The sequence below is a fragment of the Siphateles boraxobius genome, unplaced genomic scaffold (assembly GCF_051911475.1).
Source record: "Siphateles boraxobius isolate OS27281-9 unplaced genomic scaffold, OSU_SipBor_1 37, whole genome shotgun sequence".
NCBI classification, from domain to species: domain Eukaryota; kingdom Metazoa; phylum Chordata; class Actinopteri; order Cypriniformes; family Leuciscidae; genus Siphateles; species Siphateles boraxobius.
Window position 1 is genome coordinate 2,638,830 of NW_027508997.1, and position 22,120 is coordinate 2,660,949.

At 37.6% G+C, this 22,120-nt stretch overlaps 1 protein-coding gene across 44 annotated transcripts in view; it reads right to left on the bottom strand.

Moving 5' to 3' along the window:
• The window catches only part of col13a1 (collagen, type XIII, alpha 1), a 115,555-nt gene extending 93,774 nt beyond the window's left edge, over nt 1–21,781 (bottom strand). For 16 of the 44 annotated variants that reach the window (XR_013190695.1, XR_013190707.1, XR_013190705.1 and 13 more), the window contains exons 1-2: nt 21,124–21,708; nt 16,854–16,931 (exon numbers count right to left, since the gene is read on the bottom strand). Coding sequence is in view for 28 of the 44 variants with exons in the window: in XM_077197018.1 (XP_077053133.1) it covers nt 16,854–16,931; nt 21,124–21,408 (363 nt within the window). In the remaining 16 variants the exon portion in view is untranslated. Of the gene's footprint in view, nt 1–16,853; nt 16,932–21,123 lie in introns of all 44 variants that reach the window. The other 28 variants (XM_077197011.1, XM_077197010.1, XM_077197015.1 and 25 more) reach the window with 14 other exon arrangements.
• Between the last annotated feature and the right edge of the window lie 339 nt (nt 21,782–22,120).

Sequence of the window (22,120 nt, forward strand, 5' to 3'; positions counted from 1 at the left end):
TCGCTGTTTTCTGAATCAAATAGCTTTTCAGTAGCGAAGCTCTTTTTTTGATCAAGTAGTGCGGTAGCGTCCACAGAAGCCAACGTTACATTTTCCCAAGCATTTCTAAAGCTCAAGCTCAAATCGGAAATACAACTGCTAAGTATCACTGATGCTGGATCAGTTAGTGACGGTGACTTCTTCTTCTTGTTTTATGGTGGTTGGCAAACATAGGGCCATATGATTTCATTAAGTTACCGCAATACGGAAAATATGGACTGAATTGCGATATCCATGCATAAAAACAAATTTTACTGTGTAACGCGGAATTTCACGGAATTTGTCAGATCTTGGATGAAAAGATGGTAAGTAGCCTAAACTTAAATAAAATCGCGATATAGACTAGTGTCTGTGAATATTAAACCGCTTAAAGACTATTTAAAAATGAATCATGCATTTTCTGCGTGTCTCTGTGAATGAATGGCTCAGACAAGCGGATTCATTTACCACACACTAAGCACCCATGACGCTTGCGATGTTTTCAGTAATGGATCGATGAACTTCATCTACACAGCCGCTCTGAGAGTCACTTTAGCAGCATTTTAGCTTGATTTGAGAAAAACTATCGTCATATCAAAAAAAAAAAAAAAAAAAAAAGAGACTCAAAGTTCTAGCTACATGGCAACCTGTCTAAATAAAAGGTTGGTTTTAACCTTTGAAGAAAGTTTTGCTTAAATCATTAGGCCTACATTTTAAATAATTGGTCATTACAATTTAAACCATTAAAGAAAAACTATTTTATAGAGCCCTTGAAATGTAATTTATTTAAAAACGTTAATAAATTATTGTTAAATTATATACGTTTCATGATTTCAATTAATTACACGTTTTTGATTACTAAAATGTTATTTAACCATTAAAATGGGAGTTTGTGTATTTGGAATGTGGGAAAAAATAAAACGGATTTCATAGGGCCCTACAAACCAGCTTTTTGGTGCATTACCATTAGAGCCCGACCGATATGGATTTTTGGGGGCCGATGCCGATACCGATATTAGAGAGTAAAAAAAGCCCGATACCGATATATATCGGCCGATATTATTTATGTGTATATTATAATACAGTAGCAATATTATTTGTGTATTATAGTACAGTATACCAGTCAAAAGTTTGGACACTTTCCTATTGGTGTGTACAAACTTTTGTTGGGTACTTTACACATGAGCTATAAACAGAATAAATATATTTTATAAACACGGTTTGCAATGATCACTCAAATGTGGTAATCAAACACTTGTGTGACACAGATATGTAATGGAGGCAGGGGGAATGATAGAATGAGAATTATACAGCTGAGCTGTAACCAAACTAGTTTGCATTGCATTTTATATTATATTCTATTCTATTATATTCTAAATACTGTTGCATAATCTTCACTAACGACTTTGTCTTTTAATTTAGTCATAACTTGTATCAATAAATATATAAAAAGTGTCACTGACAAAACCTTATTATCTTCTATTTTTACTCTTAATTCCTCTAATCTCTACCAGTGGAGGAAGAACTCAGATCTTTTTACTAAAGTAAAATTAATAATATCATAATGAAAACGTTTTTAATTACATGTACAGTACTTTTATACTATTTTAAATAATTAGTAAGCAAAATGTACTAAACGTGAAACTAGGCTACTCTTAATGCAAAATGGCCCTATATAAAATGTTATAATTATATAAATTTTTGGAATATTGCTTGATGTTGTAACGTTGCGTTATCAGGCAGAATGAGCTTTAACACGGTGTCTACACGGCCGTTATTGCTCGCGTCGCAACAGCTGTTTACCCGAGTCAAAGCAGAATCAGTTTACTGTCGGAGATCGCTCGCGCCACGCATTTTAATCAATGTTTCATCAACCAATTGCCTTAATAAATAAGAAGTAGGCCTAAATATAGCAGACAATATAATCAGGACTTCTCAGCTGCGCGCTTGCAATAGTCACAAGCTCACACAATACGTGACAGAGGCTTGTAGCAGAGAAATCAATTCTGTGAATTACACTGCGCAAATCACAAGTAGGCTACTACCCAGAAGAAGGGTTGGCTCTCAGTCTCCACAGGCTACATAAAATATTCATTTTATTTTATTTTATTTTATTTTTCGTGTTTGCATTTATGAGGAAAAAACAATGTTACAGACGCGACAGTTCAGCACTACGGACGTGAGCGCTCTGAAAGCGGCACTAAAATATGCTTTGAAACTTTCACATAGACATCAAACAGAAAGCACAAAACCTTTCGTTTCAAAGTGAATTTCGTTTTGTATTAATTGTATCTTAATTTTAATCAATGTTTCATCAACCATTTGCCTGCATTTAATTTATAAGAAGAAAATTTAGCAGACGATAGATAATCTCGACACGGAGGCGCCTGCGGGTGAACTGGAGCTCGTCTCATGAACCGAAACTCAGCGTATAGACCTGAGAATTGAAATATATCTATATTGAAATGTCTACTTTTAAACAGAACAATTCAAAACGAAACACAGACAGACTCATGTAATCGTATGAAATGTGCATTTCTCTCTTTCGCGCGTTCACTGAAGATCGCGAGTCAGCATCGTCAACTTCATCTTTGGCTGACACTGACTGAAAACACTTGTTTATTAATAAACAATTAAAATGTCTCCTTGCTATATTTGTTGTATTCATAATCATTATTTTTGCCAGTTCTTGTGACAGCTTTTAGGTGCCTTATTGGCAGCGCACCCTTACATGAATCACCACACCGCATTTTTTAAAATATTCATTTATCGGCCATTATAAATGCCGATACCGATAGTTAGGAAAATGCCTAAAATCGGCCGATACTATCGGCCTGCCGATATATCGGTCGGGCTCTAATTACCATCACCTTCTGCTCCGTATGGTGTGACATCACGTACCAATATCAATCCTTGGGCTGACACGTGAGAAATGGAAAAAGATGCACACACTCTTGACACCTGGTTTTGTTATAGTTTTATATAGTTATATGGTTTTATATAGTTATGTTTCTTTTTTTTTGGCCAAATTGGTTTGGAACAGTTGTTGGATAAACAATTGACCTGACAAATTATGCCTGCCTATATGTTTGATTGACAATTTTATTGATCACTGAGATAGCACTGACTTGGAATTAAGTTGGTTCAATAAAAAAATTAAATTAGAAAAAGTAGCTTTAGATGTAGTAAACTACTTTTGCCATATTGCTGTAGCTTAGCTTTCTACATTTCCCAGGGTGGTAGCTTCAGTGTAGTGAAGCTACATTTAATGTAGAGTAACTGCTAGCTTAGCTCACTACATTTTCTAAGTAGCTTGCCCAACACTGCCTGCTAGGTTATTTATTTTGGTAGCACACATATTCTGAATGCTTTCGGCAGAATTCAAATGAGCCATTTTAATCTAGATTAATTACAAGATTACAGTGAGATTAATCTAGATTAAAATTTTTTATCTATGCCCACCACTAATATATATATATATATATATATATATATATATATATATATATATATATATATATATGGCTACTGCTAAACAGCCAAAAAACTATTTTCCAACTAAAATGCTTTTTCAGAGCACACACTTCTTTAGTTATGTGTATCTACCAAAAGCTGAGTGTACAGTGTGTGCAATGAGTGGAATTCAGCAGGGGACGCAAATACACATGATCTGTTAGGAGGCAGAAAGATTTAGAATCTCCAGGTTTCCAAAATGAAATTATTCCTCCAGCGTGTGACTAAACGGTCCAATTTCAAACAAAAAAGTAGAAGTGACCACAATGAGTTTGTGCAGCATTTGATATCATTCCTATGTTCAGCTGGGAGATTCTATCGGTTCAGTTTACTGCTAATTTTTATCACCATCTGCAGAAATACTTAAAATTTATCTGAATATAAAACGTGGTGGGAAGATGTTTGTGTTTGTTGGTTCATGTCCAAAGAAAATCAAAACTGCATGAACTTCTGTCTCGTTCAAAATATTTGTGAGAGATTTTTCTATAGAAAAATAAGCACCATTTGCACTCTCATTTGTAGCAACTGACATTAATGCCTGAATAATTTAATTATTATTCAATTATAAAAATAAAAATAAATGTTGGGCCCCAGAGACTACGTGCTGCTACAAATGAGAGAGCGGACTGGTGAGATGATGTCTGCAAAGATTTCAACATGTTGTTACTTTAAAGTTCATTCAAGTAAACTAACAGTGACACAATTGTTTGTAAACCACAATCACGCTGTATGTTGTTGTTTGTTTGTCTTGAATAGTCTATCTTTGGATTCCTCAGGATAAACAAGCAGAGAGTGACTGATGACAATTTGGGTAAATTATTTGCACTTTTGGTTTATTTTCTCATTGAGCTATGTGGATAATTATATGCTTCATAATTCAGCCTTTATGTAAACCCAGTTCTAAGAAACGATTTTCATACCTCTCTGAATTTTTAAATTGAGAGCTATAACATTGTTATACATAAAATAATATTCCAAGATTTCCAGACAAGCAAGCTTTTATGTACTTTTTTCATGACAGACATAATGGAGTTGGGTTTCTATTACACCTAATTTTACCTTCACAGATTCACTATCATGCATCTGTAGAAACAAAAATAAATCTGCTCGTTTTTGGCCAACCACAGTGGAACGACCGTGCATTTCCTAAAACTATTTATTTGAGCAACATTCCCAGAATAACATGGAATACTTTAGCTTAGATATTTAACCACTGAATTTCCATAATACATTTTCCTTTGTTTTCCAGTGAAGATTCCTCATGCCACAAATATTTGTACGACCAAGATTCAAACTGATTAGAATCAAATATACAATGTGAATATCTTCTCTGAGAACATCAGGAATAAATATCCAGCACAAGATGTGGTATGTGAAAAACAGACACATCACTCACTCACTCTCCTGACTGATAGCATTTCTCTCTCTTTCTTTGTCACCGGTTGTGAATCATTTAGAATTTAACTGATAAAGAATTTTAATTTAGGTAGTACAAAAAATAGAATTAAATCAAATAAAATTAAAATGATAATAAAATTAAAAATAATTAATACACATAACATAAAATAAAAAGTATTTGTGGTCATACTTGTCTTTAACCACTATGCACATGTATCAAAAAAGAAAACTGGGTTACACTTTATTTTAAGGTGTCGTTATTACATTGTAATTATACATTTAAGAACTAACAAGTTCTTACTATAGGGTTAAGAATAGGTCAATTGCATGTAGTTATGCATCAATGCATCACTTATGTTATCACTGCAGTAAGTACATGTAACAAGGACACTGTAAAATAAAGTGTTATCAACAATTGTTAGGTACGTACTTGTGTTCATGTTGTATTGTAAAACACTTGTGCAGGTATTGAGGTGGGTTATGGGTAATACTGGGGACAGGTAAGGTGGTATGGTTAGGTTTAAGGTTTGGGATAAGTAATAAGGGAGTATATTATAGTAGTGTTAACGCATGTGATTAATTTCAGTTTAACGTGTTAAAAATATTTAACACGATTGCTTTTTCCCGTAATCCTTTGGCTAGAGTTACAATATATGATCACGGCACGCTCTTAATCATGCAAATGCTTTTAAACCATTCAAGTGTGATAAGACTACATTGATAAGATAAGAATCTCCTGACTGTGAGACACACACACGACTCGTGCGCACAGAAAGGCGCTTCAGAGAACGCCCAATGTCTGCTTGAACAGACAAAAACACACAAAATTATGCCCAAATGCCCATAAATTAGTTAAATAAAGTCTTAATTCTGAATTTTGCCCAACCATGTTTCTCTCATAGTCTCATCCTCTCTGCTTCCCTTACACTCTCTCTGTCCATCTAAAGATCTCTCGTCTGTGTCGGTCATGACTCCCAGACTCTGGCAGCTGCAGTGTAAAGTAATCACGGGTGAAGAAACGAAATCCAAAAGCCCCTCTTCCTGTCAGCAGACATGTCAAGGTGAACTTGGAACTCCTCAAATAACCAGCAGCACGACCCTTTCACCTGACCCTGCTGTGAGGATCAGAAGAAGCCTCTTGTTTACAAGAGCATTAAGTTGTTTTTTAACTGCAACTGCTGCAGCGTTTTTCCTTTCCTTCTTCTCTTGTGCTGTACAAGTGTTAGTATCAGCTGGCTTTAATGCACTGGGTTAATCTGAGCATGCAAAACGTAGCTACTTTAAGGTCGCCGCTAATCTTTCGGTGTATTTCTCTCTCTCTTACCAACACAAACCGCAGTGCTCTTTGATCCAGTCCAGGGGGTCTGCACTGGTCTGTCATCAGGCAATGCACTGGCATTCTCCGAGTGCCCAGAATGCCATGTGCTGTGTGCACCCTGTCCCTGTGGGAGCTCTGGAGACGCTCTGACCACTCTGACAATGTGCGCCATATCCAACAATCCAACAGCCATAATATAATAACATAACACTAGCTGCGTTTACATGGACACTTATAATCGGATTGACGGCTCAATCGGACTAAAAAACCTTCATGTAAACGCCTTAATTGATCCGATTGAGCTCGATCCGATTGAAATTTCGATCGGATTGAAAGGGGTGGTTTACTCCTTTTGTAATCCGATCGAGAGAACATGTAAACACTTGATCGGATTGAAAACCGAAACTAAAAGGACTGCGCATGTGCAATGACGTTGAAATAGCGTAATGACGTATGAAGCGCGGAACAAGCTGTTCTTCCTGTTGAATAAAGTGAATATAAATGAGTGCTCATTTCACTCAGCCTCTGTGAAGTGGAGCAGGACAACGTCCCACCAGTGCTTGTTTCAGATTATCATCCATGGACGACTGGTTTTGTGCGCGTGGTTTTACTGCGTGATCAATAGCAGCACGGCAAAACGGTTCATGCTCATCGTCTCCAAATCATGACCAGAGACGGATAAATATTAAGTCTGCTGTTAAAAAAAAAAAAAAAAACAATAAAGGAGAATAGTTATGCGAGAACAGCGGCATATTCGTACAGTGTGCGCATGTCAAAAAATCAATTCCGATTTGAATCTTGTGACATATAAACGCGCACATCAACCCGATTACTTTATTTACAGTTCATGTAAACACCGTGTTCGGATTCATCAATCGGATTCATTTCATTCCGATTGAACCATGTAAACGCAGCTACTGTATCCTAACAAGTGTGACACAATAAAGAAACAAGTCATCCCAAAGTTTTTGTACCAGGACGGACAACCAATGAGCTGTAGGACATTTTGTGCATGTGTCCTATTTCTTTGGGTAGCTCCGTCCACAGTGAAATCTCATTGATCCAAAATCCTGCTCTACATATATGTTGTATAAGGAATTACAGCTGGCATTGTCAAAATTACCGGTACTTCAGAACCAATTCGATACTGAAATTTAAAATATGTGACAATACCAGCCTTTCTGCAATTCCGGTAGTATTGAGCGGCTGCTTTCAAACACTTTTGTGTATTTGTTTGAGTGCTCTGTAAAGAGTGTCAAAAGAGTCTATTTACAAGGTGCTTTTGAAGTATTGATCATTGTAGCCACATTGTTGTCACAGAAATTTATGTTGAGTGGCAAACAAACACAATGACCAATCTGAGGTGTTTATTTTAGTCAGAATCCGCTCAATGCAGTTTTTGAAAGAGGTAGCTTGTTTTGAACTGAAGTATGCCATTGTCAATATTTAACTATTCTATTTTAGTTTTTTCTTTTGGCATGTACAAACCTAAATGATTTGTGAACAGTCTCTCCCACAAGTTATATATCTTTAATATCTCAGTTGTTTATCCTATGGACAGCTATGAGATGAAATGTAGAGCAAAATGAGACTTTCGCTGAAGTGTAACCGAGAACTCAATTGACCTATGAGCAATACACATTTCCTCTTGGCTATGTTGTACTTTTAGGGATGATGAGGATGCTAAATATGGCAAATATGTCATACATAAAGTTCCCAGAGTCAAGCTTGGATTACACACACTAGATATGGCTTCTCTTCGGACTGCATCCAGGTAAACTGTCAAATGTCACTTCCTGCAGTGAAGCTTGAGGCTTTAGAAGCCTCTCACCCTTCCTGTTGTACTCGTGATTAATCCCCTCAGATCAGCATGCAATGAAACCCCTCATCCCACTCTTCAAGGCAGCCACAACAATCCAACTGACGACCAACAAACCAGTGTCAGTGATGCACACATTTAAAGATAGCACTCTTACTCAATCCCTTACGACCCCTGGTGACACAACTAATGCCACCAATGCTGGCCTGCGGATCGGAATCCAGTCACAAAGACACTAAATCCTTTGGGAAATCGGGTCTTTGGTTTTTCAGAAATAAGAGCATTGTGGGTGTGTGATACATAGAAGCCAAGAGGGCGGCAGTCTCTTTCTTTTGTCGGTTTCCTACTACTATATCCAAGAAAGTGTCATTCAGCTTCTCGGGAAACAATGTGTGGATTCAAGAGCGCTCTGGACGCTTGGGCCTGGATTCAATCTAACTGTCATTGGAGTTTTCCTGTACACTGACAAAGCTGTTGGCAGTAAGCGCCTCTGGCATCATTTTTACAAATCTCTGCTAGAACAAAGAGCATCATATCCATCAGCATGCCACAATTGTCTACACAGTTCATTCACACCTTGAGCAGGGTGCATTTGGTTTTTTACGTCATTGTGACTCTTCCATACCAGGGCGGATAAACACACCATTCCCAAAAATTTTTTTAGAGCCATAAATCATTGTCTTTATGTATACATACTACGTTCTTGTTTTCTCCGATGACTAAATAGCGACAATGCATTAGCCACTGTTAACAGAACTGTCACACATCTAGACATCTATGATAAGCCGCAGATGTCATTTTTTAATAATGATGTTTATATATACACATCTGTTCAAAGGGGCACAGCTAAGAAACACGCACACTGAAAATAGACTTATAACACTTATAAACCAGCAGTTCTTAACTGGTATAACAAAATGGTGACTCAACCAAAAAAAAACTGTTTATTGTACAAAAGTAAACAAAATCAAACATAGAAATGTATTTAAATATTTATTAAAGTATTATTGTAATTTCAACTGGTTTGTTTGAGTGTTTGGTTTCTAAGTGTCTCTTTTAATGGTTTCATGATCTTGGCAGCTAATAAATCACCACACAAAGCATGTTGTGTTCAGCAAAAATCACGTTTATCCTCACTTCAAGTGAACCCGTATTTAATGTTATCTGGATGAAATTTGCATGGATTTGTTCATGCTTTAAGAATTAGGATGTCACACAATCTGCCATGTTGGCATCTGTCTATGATTCTCATAAAAGTTCAAAATATCAAGCTTTAAAATCAATGAAAAATATAACATTAGAACATGGATTTTTAAAGCAATGTTTCATACGAGTATGAATATGGGCATGCTTAGGAGATAGGGGTGTAACGATATTCAAACTGAACCGAAAAACCATGATACAGAACCCACGATACGTATCGCGATACTCTCATGGCAAACCGAACACGCCCCGCCCCCTGCTACCCCGGCCCAGCCCTGGCTTATTGGACCTCATGTCTTATGTGTACACAACGAATTCAGTTTTGTAGCCTAACCACCATTAACACCATATAATAGCAAGCTCCGTGTTTTGTTACTTTCGATAATAAGCCAGGTGTAATCTTTCAAATTCTGTCTATTTGATCACGAAATTCAAACAATAAAGGCCGTTTTGGCGCTCTTTGATGTGGCGTGACAGTAGGCCTGTAGCGACGAGTTGATAACGTCGACGCTTCAACGTCAAAATTTCGTCTACGTCATATTTTTTTGTCGACGCTTCTTTTTTAATTTATTTGTATGTATTTATTTTTCCCAGCGGTACAGCTCGTGACAAACACGTGGGAGACCGAAACAGAATTCCCAACGAAGCCAAGCAAAAAGCCTCAACAAAAAAAGTCCCAAAAAAACAGCTCACACTAAATCATCGAAGGTATGGAAATACTTCAAATTTAGTCCCAAACTACAAACCGTGTAGCGCGCGGCAGAGAGTCAGAGAGCGATAGACCTTGCGTGTGTGTGCAAATGTGTGTGTGTGTGTGCGCAAATGTGCGTGTGTGTCTCATGAAGCGCATGTAAAACCCCCCCCCCCCCCCCAATCAGTTCGGATGTTTTATTATGAGCACTGAAAACATTAAAATGAGCACCACATCCAAGTGTGATAGGGCTCATTTGAGTACCAAACATTTTACAGTGTAGATACTCTAAGAACCAGATCAAAATTGTTGTGCATTGAATGTGCACTCCTGCAATTTCCATGTTACAAAAAATAATCGTTAGATTAGTCGACTAATTGATAAAATAATCGCCAGACTAATCGTTTAATTAATAATCGTTTACCCCAGCCCTACGTGACAGATCACTGTACTAGGCTCCTCATTTCAAGCGGCAGCGTGGAGCGCAAGTAAACGAGATCATCTCTTCCTCAGTTACAGAATAAAAAAGAATGGACACCTGAAGGTATGTTGAAAGATTCAGCTGAAAGGCATCATAACTCGTGTAATCGCTCAATCAGTGTTTCAGCAGCGGAAAGACGTCAATAAAACAGCCTAGTTTGTCACATAGCATTATATTTACCAGCAAAGTCATCCAGTGTTCACAGCTTGTTGGTTCCTAGAGAAATGTACTCTTGCACTAAATAAATGCACTATATTAGCCTATATACTATATTTTACTTAACCTGTTGATGATATCTTGATTATTTAATGTATGTTTAAAATATCTCTCATGAAAATGACAGCAACTAATTATAGTTCAATAACAAATTGAGGAAAAACATAAGTTAATGCAAAAACTGCCTTACATGTTTTCATACAATGTGTTGGGTGTTGATTAATATATCTAAAAAATAAATAGCATCTGAATTTAGGCTAAAAGTCTAGGCTCTGTTGTTAACCTTTAATGTTATAGTAATGTGCGGGCTCCATATATAGTTTACAGCATTAGCAGATCTTTTTTTTTTTAATCCTTGCAAAAAGTTTAATTGTAAATGAATTAATTTAAAGACAAAGACACAATTTTACCATTAAACCACTGTTTAAAAAAGCAGTTTTAGCTTTCTAAATCCCACCTCACCGAACGAGACGTCAAACCGTGCGAAGAACCGAACCGTCAGTTTTGTGTATCAATACACCCCTTAGGTGAAGTAAATAGTTAAAACAGTGCCACATTTTCTAAAAAGTAGGGCTGCACAATATATAGAAATAAAATCGATATTAAAGCTGTGATTTGCTTAAATAATTATATGCAGATATATATGCTATATGGGTTTATGGGATCCTGTGTTTGTTTCAGAGTTTCAGAGCAACTTGGCACTTATCTTTGGCTACAGCTGCAAGTGTGTAAATGAACTGTGCTGCATTTGACTCTGAAACATGTATTATACTCTGAAACTGCCTAAACAAAAGCTAGAGTTTTTTAACATTTGAATTAAAATGTAAATATTAGTACTGTAACTTTACAGTTACACAATAAATTATTAAATACTAAATTATTTTACAGTACAACAGTACTATTACAATATATAATAATGTTTAATATTTTATTTAATAATAATCACAATAAAAACCATAATAAATATGATTTTATAGTCATATTAAACAGGTTAAAAACTGTGTAAATGTGACCTAAATGGAAAGATTATTTTAAAAACTTAAACATTTTTAAAAACTTGAGGTGATTCTAGACTCAGGTGGCACAAGTTTTTCCCAAATCAAAAGATGGATGAAGTTAAAACCTTTTTTTTTAATATCTTTTTTTTTATGCATATGAACTCCAAAATCATCTTGGTCATCCTTCTGTTAGACTGTCTCATGAATTAAGTTGAATAGCTGTCAAAGTTGAATAGCTGTTAAAGTACACAATTAGTAAATAACAATTTAGGTCAACCAATTACCAAGCAATGCTTAATTTTGTTCAGTCTACGGTGTAAAAAGGTCACACTGTCTGAATAATTTTTGTTCCCAATTTTTTTTTATATGTAACTGGTAGTCACTTTATTAAGAATATTTGGGTATGTCACAGTTTACTTTATTTTTCTATCCTCACTTACATAAATTAACTATAGTGTCCTGCACCCACTAGTATAAAAAATATCAAAAATTATATCTGATGGCTGAATAAATATTGGTTTGACTGTATATTCAAATCATCTGGTGAAAAGTCCAGTATGTCTAATATTGCAATACAGGTCCTTCTCAAAAAATTAGCATATTGTGATAAAGTTCATTATTTTCCATAATGTAATGATAAAAATTTAACTTTCATATATTTTAGATTCATTGCACACCAACTGCAATATTTCAGGTCTTTTATTGTTTTAATACTGATGATTTTGGCATACAGCTCATGAAAACCCCAAATTCCTATCTCAAAAAATTAGCATATCATGAAAAGGGTTTCTAAACGAGCTATTAACCTAATCATCTGAATCAACTAATTAACTCTAAACACCTGAAAAAGATTCCTGAGGCTTTTAAAAACTCCCAGCCTGTTTCATTACTCAAAACCGCAATCATGGGTAAGACTGCCGACCTGACTGCTGTCCAGAAGGCCATCATTGACACCCTCGAGCAAGAGGGTAAGACACAGAAAGAAATTTCTGAACAAATAGGCTGTTCCCAGAGTGCTGTATCAAGGCACCTCAGTGGGAAGTCTGTGGGAAGGAAAAAGTGTGGCAAAAAACGCTGCTCAACGAGAAGAGGTGACCGGACCCTGTGGAAGATTGTGGAGAAGGACCGATTCCAGACCTTGGGGGACCTGCGGAAGCAGTGGACTGAGTCTGGAGTAGAAACATCCAGAGCCACCGTGCACAGGCGTGTGCAGGAAATGGGCTACAGGTGCCGCATTCCCCAGGTCAAGCCACTTTTCAACCAGAAACAGCGGCAGAAGCGCCTGACCTGGGCTACAGAGAAGCAGCACTGGACTGTTGCTCAGTTTTGCATGTCATTCGGAAATCAAGGTGCCAGATTCTGGAGGAAGACTGGGGAGAAGGAAATGCCAAAATGCCTGAAGTCCAGTGTCAAGTACACACAGTCAGTGATGGTCTGGGGTGCCATGTCAGCTGCTGGTGTTGGTCCACTGTGTTTTATCAAGGGCAGGGTCAATGCAGCTATCAGGAGATTTTGGAGCACTTCATGCTTCCATCTGCTGAAAAGCTTTATGGAGATGAAGATTTCATTTTTCAGCACGACCTGGCACCTGCTCACAGTGCCAAAACCACTGGTAAATGGTTTACTGACCATGGTATTACTGTGCTCAATTGGCCTGCCAACTCTCCTGACCTGAACCCCATAGAGAATCTGTGGGATATTGTGAAGAGAAAGTTGAGGGACGCAAGACCCAACACTCTGGATGAGCTTAAGGCCGCTATCGAAGCATCCTGGGTCTCCATAACACCTCAGCAGTGCCACAGGCTGATTGCCTCCATGCCACGCCGCATTGAAGCAGTCATTTCTGCAAAAGGATTCCCGACCAAGTATTGAGTGCATAACTGAACATAATTATTTGAAGGTTGACTTTTTTTCTATTAAAAACACTTCTTTTATTGGTCGGATGAAATATGCTAATTTTTTTAGATAATAATTTTGGGTTTTCATGAGCTGTATGCCAAAATCAACAGTATTAAAACAATAAAAGACCTGAAATATTTCAGTTGGTGTGCAATGTATATAAAATATATGAAAGTTTAATTTTTATCATTACATTATGGAAAATAATGAACTTTATCACAATATGCTAATTTTTTGAGAAGGACCTGTATATTCCTGTCATGACAACTCTGAGTGTTTGACATGGTAATGGATATGACAATAGATATGTTTGGTCTTGGCCGAATAGATCTGCAAGTACAGGACTTGCTACTGCCAATATACACAACATTCTACTGTGCCTACAAGTAAGAGATGCTGCTGCTGTACAATAGCATACATAAATTACCTTAAATAAGGGTGGATGGTTTCTGAAAGTGTGCTGCTACAGCAAATGCTGATCAAGTATTTGAAGGTTGAGCATGTGAGCTCATTGGCTACTGATAAAGCAGGGACCAATCAGCTGTGCCCTATTGAGTATGATGTGATTGCAAGCAGATTTAGTTCTGCCAGCGGCATATAAACTTTCATGACAGAACTTTGTATATCACAGAAAAACAAAATATAACAATTTCCATTTTTTCCAATATTATGCAACTCTATAATCCACATAGGCTAGTTCATCCCTGCAATCTAAAGATGACACTGAGATGGTAAATACTTCTCTTCACAGTAAGAAACGTGGGCACTGTTACCGCTTCAGTGCTGAAATGTGCAGAGCTGGAGGGTAAACATTTTGTGTATGAACGGACTCTGACTTTGTTAATAAAAACAAATATTGGAGGATTTCCGAGTGAATGCGAATGGGCCAAATGGGTTTTTAAACACGAGCTGAGTGAATTTAACCTCTGCAGCCCACTGGGATTTGCAAAACCAGAAAAAATAAACTCATTTGGCTGTGTTGAAACATTCCCCAAGCCCATATGCGAGGTGTTTTGAGATTGTAGTAGTGCTGCAAAAGGTACAGACTCAGACTAATCACAGTTCAGAGAAGAGAGAGAATTAATAAAGCCAACAGGTAGCCTTACAGATAGTCACACCAAACATCATCTTCACTTGAACACGCCGAGCCAAGAATAATAAAACACTGTCCTTGGGCTGAATTGCACATGACAAACACATAGCATTCTTTATTTACTTGAAAGAGGAGGCGCTAACTATGCAAACAACTGAAACAATTATACCTTTGCCAATAGAAAAGTTATTATGCCTCTTCTCTAGCTCAAACATTACATCAATGCTATACGCATACATACAAATCTGTGAGCTTGATGAAGGAGTCACAGACTATTGCCCACTGCTGAGCACTCAAAATAAACAATGGAATGGAAGCCATCCGAACACTGCGTGCTGGAATGATTGACAAGCAGCAGCTGGCGACATGGAGAACCACATATATGTGGACACTTCTTTACATACATATATTATTTATACACATGCATTATAAAAAAACATGCACAATGTACAAACTGTGCTTTCATTGCACTATATCTACAGTCACTTCAGCTTTCAGCTAAACAAACAAAACAAAAAAATGCTGCTGATCTTTTGCCTGGTTTTCATCAAATGGATGAAATGAAGTAAAAGCGCAGTCTGTATTGCGAGATCAGACACTCTCCCACGGCACAGCAGTAAAGACCAAACAACAACAAACACGACCATCATCTGGGATGCCTGCTGTTAAACGGTCCCCACACCTGGCTCAAGAGTGCCTGTCCACATGTCCATCTTAAACTGGTTTCACTACGCTGTCTGAAGTCACTTCCCACTCAGTTAACACAACAATGACTAGTACTGACTAGCCTCATTAACACTGAGATGTCTGTACCATCTGGCCTGGTTCTCAGAGATGTGTAAACACACACACACACACACACACACACACACACACACACACACACACACACACACACACACACACACACGTAGTGTTTCCATAGTTTATGGGGACTTTCCATAGACATAATGATTTTTATACTGTACAAACTGTATATTCTATTCCCTTACACTAACCCTACCCCTAAACCTACCCATCACAGAAAACTTTCTGCATTTTTACATTTTCAAAAAACATCACTTAGTATGATTTATAAGCTGTTTTCCTGATGGGGATCAATTAATGTCCCCACACGAACAAGGATTTCAGATATTGCCATCCTTATGGACACACACACACACACACACACACACACACACACACACACACACACACACACACACACACACACACACACACACACACACACACACACACACACACACACACACACACACACACACACACACACGTTATGTTATGGAAGCAAGTAAAAATGTAGCTGCTAAGAAGCCACATTGTTATTATAAACAGTGTGACGGACAAGTAGGCCATTTTAATTTGTGCTCATATACATTTTAAAAGAATAATTGAGATATTTTAAGTTGTTGAAACAAGTCTCTTATGCTCACAAAGGGTGCTTTTATTTGATACAAAACAGTAATATTGTTAAAGTAACAGAAACTGTTTTCTTAATATATTTAAAATATTAAAAATATCAGGAGCCATTATTCCAGTCTTCAATATCACATGATGAGGTAAGATTTTCATAAAAATAATATTAATAATTTTATTCAGCAAGGATGCATTTAATTGACAAAGGTGACAGTAAAAAGATTTTTATTGTCCCAAAAGATTTCTCATTTAAAAAAAAATGTTGTTCTTTTAAACATCTATTTATCAAAGAATCCTGAAAAAATATCTCATCTAATTTTATGAATATTTAACAAGGCTAGTCCTGTCAAACACATCGATGTGACCTGTTAGTGGTACGCTGTGAACCTTGCTGACTGTTCTCAAGAACGCCCACATGACGCCATCCCAACACTGTGGCTTGCATCACGAACCACTCACTTCACTAAGTGAAGCCAATGACTGCCAAAGGCACACGAAAATGACTGCACCTGTCACGATAGCAATGCCAGTCTGAGGGCACAAGTGGACAGCAAAGGGTTGGGGAGAGGAGACTCTTTTCACCCATTTAAATTACATGGGAAATGAGATCTAGTCGACGGGGATGACGTCTCTATCTAATGCGGGGCAACAAAATCTCTTCATACCTGCAGGCGAAAGGCTTTTTTGCAAAAGGGAAGCTCCAAAGGCTTAACCACAACACACATTCAAATGCATATCAGACAGGTTTTGTGCGATCAGGGAGGGTGTGCTGGGGATGAATAGGGTTAACAGGCATACCTGGTGGACAGAGGCAGCCGTGAGGTGCATCCCGACCCGCCCGGATCTTCGGTAGACGTGCAGCTAGTTTCTGGAAACAGACAGACAGGACATTAAAGTCAGCTGTGCAGAAACAAACCATGTAATACGTAAGGTATAATGCAAAAGTTAGTTTGGTTGGTGTTAGTTTGTTTGTCTCCCTTGTTGTTTTCGGTCTTCAAGGAAACATTTCCCACACAATTAGGAGTTAAAAAAGAATATACAAAAGTTTGGGGTCGGGAAGATTTTTTAATTGTTTTGCAAGAAGTTCTCAACAAGGCTGCATTTAAAAAAAACTATATTACATGACATTTGAATCCGATTCAAATTCAAAAGAAAACTGACACTTTAACCCTCATCAGAGGCACAATGACTATACTCTCTGCATCGCCACATTGACAGGTAATGCAGTTTTATTAGTTATTTGATTAAGAATGTATGTGTCCATAGGTCATCGTTTGGAACCAATCAATTCATACATTTTAGACGGACACCCCAGTGTATTGTAGTAAATGTATCAAAGTGAACGATTAACTATAGGTCAACAGGATTTAGAGAACAGTGAGTAACATTAAACAGAGCTACTATTCCATTTTTATCCTGAACTTACGAAACCCCAGCCAAAACAGACAAACCCAGTTTATGCATGGTAGAACAATCACTGACCGGCTACATTTATGACCGAATTGTAAAGCTTGTCAAACGTCTACAATGTGGTACTATAGGTCACGCCATCCCCATCTAACATTGAAACACCCAAGCTAAATAATTCTGGGGCCGCTATTGGACATTTTTCTTGCCCCAGTTTATATTATCCAAGATCGTTCCAGGGCTTTATTTGCTTGATACTGGCACAGCCTCTTCCCAGCTGGAGAAGTCTTTACTCAGACCGCTCTCAGACACTACAAGCTTTTGTAGCAGTTTTTCCACACTACTGAACACAGCAGCACCACAGATATTGTAAAACAGAAAATAAACTAATGGAGGTTAAGAAGAAAAGGAAAACCTGAAGAATGTTAAGATGAAAATATACGGTACTTGTGACAGCTGGGTTAACCAACAGACGTGTGTTCTGCAAGCACGAAAGCCGTGGAAAATGCGCTACAATTTGGAAGGAACCATGTGCTGTGCGTAAACAGCTTTTCCACAGGAGCAATGTCCAGGGATAATGCATACGCAACAGTTTCCCAGAGCTTTAACTCCTGATTTTCCAGTGCCGCATTCCCAGGTTACGTCAAAATAAAAGGTTTCTTTTAAAAAATATGTTTTTACATCAAACCATTGGAAAGTGCTTGCAAGACCCTGTTTCGCTTATAGCTAAGTGCTCTCATAAATAGCAATGCAGCGTGACAATGAGAAAACAATAACCAGTGATGTTGGCATGAACAGTTGCATTGAGTCGAAACACATTGAACAAGATCAAAAGAAAGAGACTTAGCTTTCACTTTGAAGCACATGAAGTATCTGATGCATTTAATTCTGCTAGGGTGTGTTCCTTTATGCTCACATAGGTGTTCTTTAAAGTCAAAATGAAATCAACAATGACCCCATTTACTTTCTTAATACCCATCTCTCTCTCAAATCATTTGTGCATGTTATGTCAAAGTTTTTTTTTGGGTTTGTAATCTTTCATTAAAAAGTAACAACTTGCTAACCTCTGAAACAACTTTGATGTCACGAATAGCCTAATGTTTTTCAACAACTTTTTGGAATGCAACACCCACTTTTCACAATCCAGTCAATTACCAATTGTAAATATTGTGTCCTTTTTCACATCAAATACCATTTGACTTGAAAATGCATCAAATTATGGAAGTAAAATGGTTTGCGAAGTTTTTTTGATGTCATTAAAGGCTCACTGAAGTTCCTTGAAACGCACAGCATTATTCAATGTGTTGATGTAATTTCTACTGAAACAGGAAGACAGGGCGGGACATACTGAACAGCTCCTCCCCTTTTTTTAAATAGTTAATAGCGTTTCGTTTATATAACATCCCGGCCAAAGCCGTTGAGCTCGGTAAAGCCGCAGTTTCCTCCTAATCTCTAACCGTTTCCCCCCCTAATCGCCTCCATTATCGCTTTATTATAAAGCATTCTGTCATTTTGTCATTGTTTTGGAGCACACTAGCTTATAGATAACAATAAGGCTAACGTATTCATACTAAAAGCCTAAAACTTCCATTTTGATTTCATGGGGACTTTAAGATGACGTGATGTAAATGGTAAGGTTGCAGTAATGACACGAGACAGCTGATGCCCCAGTACTTGCAGGGATGAGTTAGGAGGGAGGGGACATTCTTTGCCTCCCAGCTTTAATGGTAACTCAATGCCCAGTATTTGATCTGGTTTTAACAATCTATTTTGAAAGGATGACAAAACGTTTTACAATTCCAAAGTCTGATTACTACTAAGACCCCCAGACTTTGTGCCCAGAGGCCTAACTCTATCTCTCTTTCCATTTCTTTCATACTCTTGCTCTCGTTTTGCTACTTTCCTGCTGACCAGATCTTGATTAAAACATTCTGTTATAAATTGTGAAATCAGCACCTTTCTAAACTTCAACAGGCACTTCCAATGTATGTTTCTCAGCTTTAATGGAGACTTAGAGATGCAATTTTATGGTGATAATGAAATGTCAGTAGTCAATATCTCCATCAGAAACATTTGCTCTTGATAAGAGCAATGAGATAAACAGACTTTGAATACTTTCAGATTAAAATAGGGTGGGAAAATATGCTTATGCATGTCTTAATGCAAAAGAAAAAGCAAAACTAAATCTTTCTATGACATGTTCTTGAAAGATTTCTGTGAGATCAACCTGTAAATGACACAACTGTACTCAAACTCAACCTCAGATTGACTCACAGTTGGCTATCTCTACAGTCTGCTTAGGCTCGTTAACACACTAAATATTCACCTGCATCATCCTCTGCAGATACTATTATTTTATGAACCGCAGATAGTGAGATGGTAGCCCTTCCTCGAGCAAAATTCTACCCAAGATTCTTTTAAGACTGCAAATATTTTACATGCAGCTAGGTGATGATCCACCAGAGGCCAGTGTGAAGGGACCACGGCCGCAGGCAATGCACTGAATACACATATATATAGGCTATCTCACTTTCCTCCACCTCAACACTTCAAGCTCAATCCTTACAGATGATGTGCGCTCAGCCAGTGCTGAAGCTGGTGAGAGCACTAACTGCTTGATTGTTGATGTAAAACAGGTGGTCGTATGGTGACACAATGTGTTCAGCAGGTTTTGCATGCAGTAAATAATAGTTTGCTGCTTACAGTAGCAGATTTGCTTATCATTGAACAGATTGCATGTGAATAATACGGGTGCATCTACCGGATCACATCAGTGTGCTTTTATTAAGACAGCTACACTAATGGATGTGTCAAAATAGCAGAAGGAAATTTTGGCAATATGATTGTGTTATTTATAGACACTTGTTCTAGAGCAATGCTAAATAGGATGTGAAAAATTTGAGCCATGTAAAAGAGTCTGATCTGGCAACTGGAAAGCTACAGCATCTTACAAACGTAATTTAATAATCAGGATTTAATAATTTCCTACTCTTGATGTGAAACATTGAATGACATTTATTGGTTGAAATATATTTCATTCACTAACAAGCTAATTTATATTATCTAGTTGTTTGTTTGTTTTTAAATTCAGTAAAGAGTTAGTTTTAGAAATGAATAATTAGTAATAATTAATAACAAATTTTTTTTTAATCAACAATTTTTAATGTAGGCTACTATTTGTTCGTCAAAAATAAACAAAAGCCCGAGAAAACGGCAAAGAAAAATAATTATTTTGATCCATGTGCATATGTGCGTTTGTTCAACTTCCCAGAGCTCGAAAGTGCTCAGTGAAAGTGCGTAAACAACGAGGACCAATAAACAAACGGGGGCAAGGAAACTGAGAGCTTAGCTCGTCCGTTTCTTTACATTCATATTTTAACACACCTGAACGTAATTGCAGAGATATATTCCTCATCTTCAACCATAAAGTCTCTCTACTCAAAATGTCTGAGTAACGCACTTCCTCTCGTTAGAGACAACTTAAACAAGGTGAGACGACATGAATATCTTCTCGTTCACTGTCCTCGCACTCATGACTCATGCAAATAACTTGTATAAAATAGTTATTATATTAGACTATATTGTATAAGACTAGTTATTATTAATACAACCGCGGAATAATAGGCTATCTGTAGAATAAAAGCCACGCTCACCTCCTCTAATATCTGATCCAGTCGACTCCACAGGACGGGTTCCACCTGTTCCAGAGAGATCCAACTGGACATACGGGGATCTCGGTCCCTTTCCAAACTGAGCACCCTGGACTGCAGATCCGACGTCCTCAGGTAAAGCAACACACAAACTCCAAACGAAATCAAACACACGCAGATAGCACACACGTCCTTCCAGTTCGTCAAAATGCGCCTTTGGCTGGGATGCTGAACGCAGGTCCTCTCCTGACTGGGCTGAGGTGATACTCGCAATTTCTTGTCCTCCATGTCTGTGAGACGTAGCTTATACAGTCAATTTAATATTTATCCACCACTTTTTCAGGCTGAGCAGGTTCGTGTTCAAATGAACTGATTAAATTTTCCCTTCCAGGTAATTGAACCGTTTACAGTGAAAATATCAATCTTCAAAACGACCTCAACAGAGGCATGCTGCTCATTGAAGTGCATGGAGATATTGGTTCAGTGAGGTCGGCTCTAGTGGGAGTCCGAGTGCTTCGCTTGTGCCATTTGACGGGTTTCTCTGACTGCTGCGCGCCTGAGTCTCTCTCAGAATGAAACCTGACACACACACATACAAACACACACACATACACTACACGGCTCTGCTGCACTCACCACGGGCTCAGTTCGCTTCTCTGTCGCGGACAAGCCCCTCCTTTCGGTTTATTTAGGCTAAACGGTAGGGCGGGATTCACGGAGGAGCTGACCCCGGCTTTGATCCTGCTCTCTGTATACGATATTTTTAGGTGAACTCACTAAATCAACGCGAAAAGTGGGCATGATAACCACGCAATATATTTCTCAGATGTTGCTTTGCTATAGCTCTAACTTATAAATATCTAAACTAATATAAACTTCAATTAATGAGACAGTTAAAGTAGGATAGCCTATAGCTTTAAAATTAATTTGGATCTAATCTTTCTTTTTTTCTTTTTCTTTTTTTTTTAAAAGGGATAGTTCACCAAAAATGGAAATTATG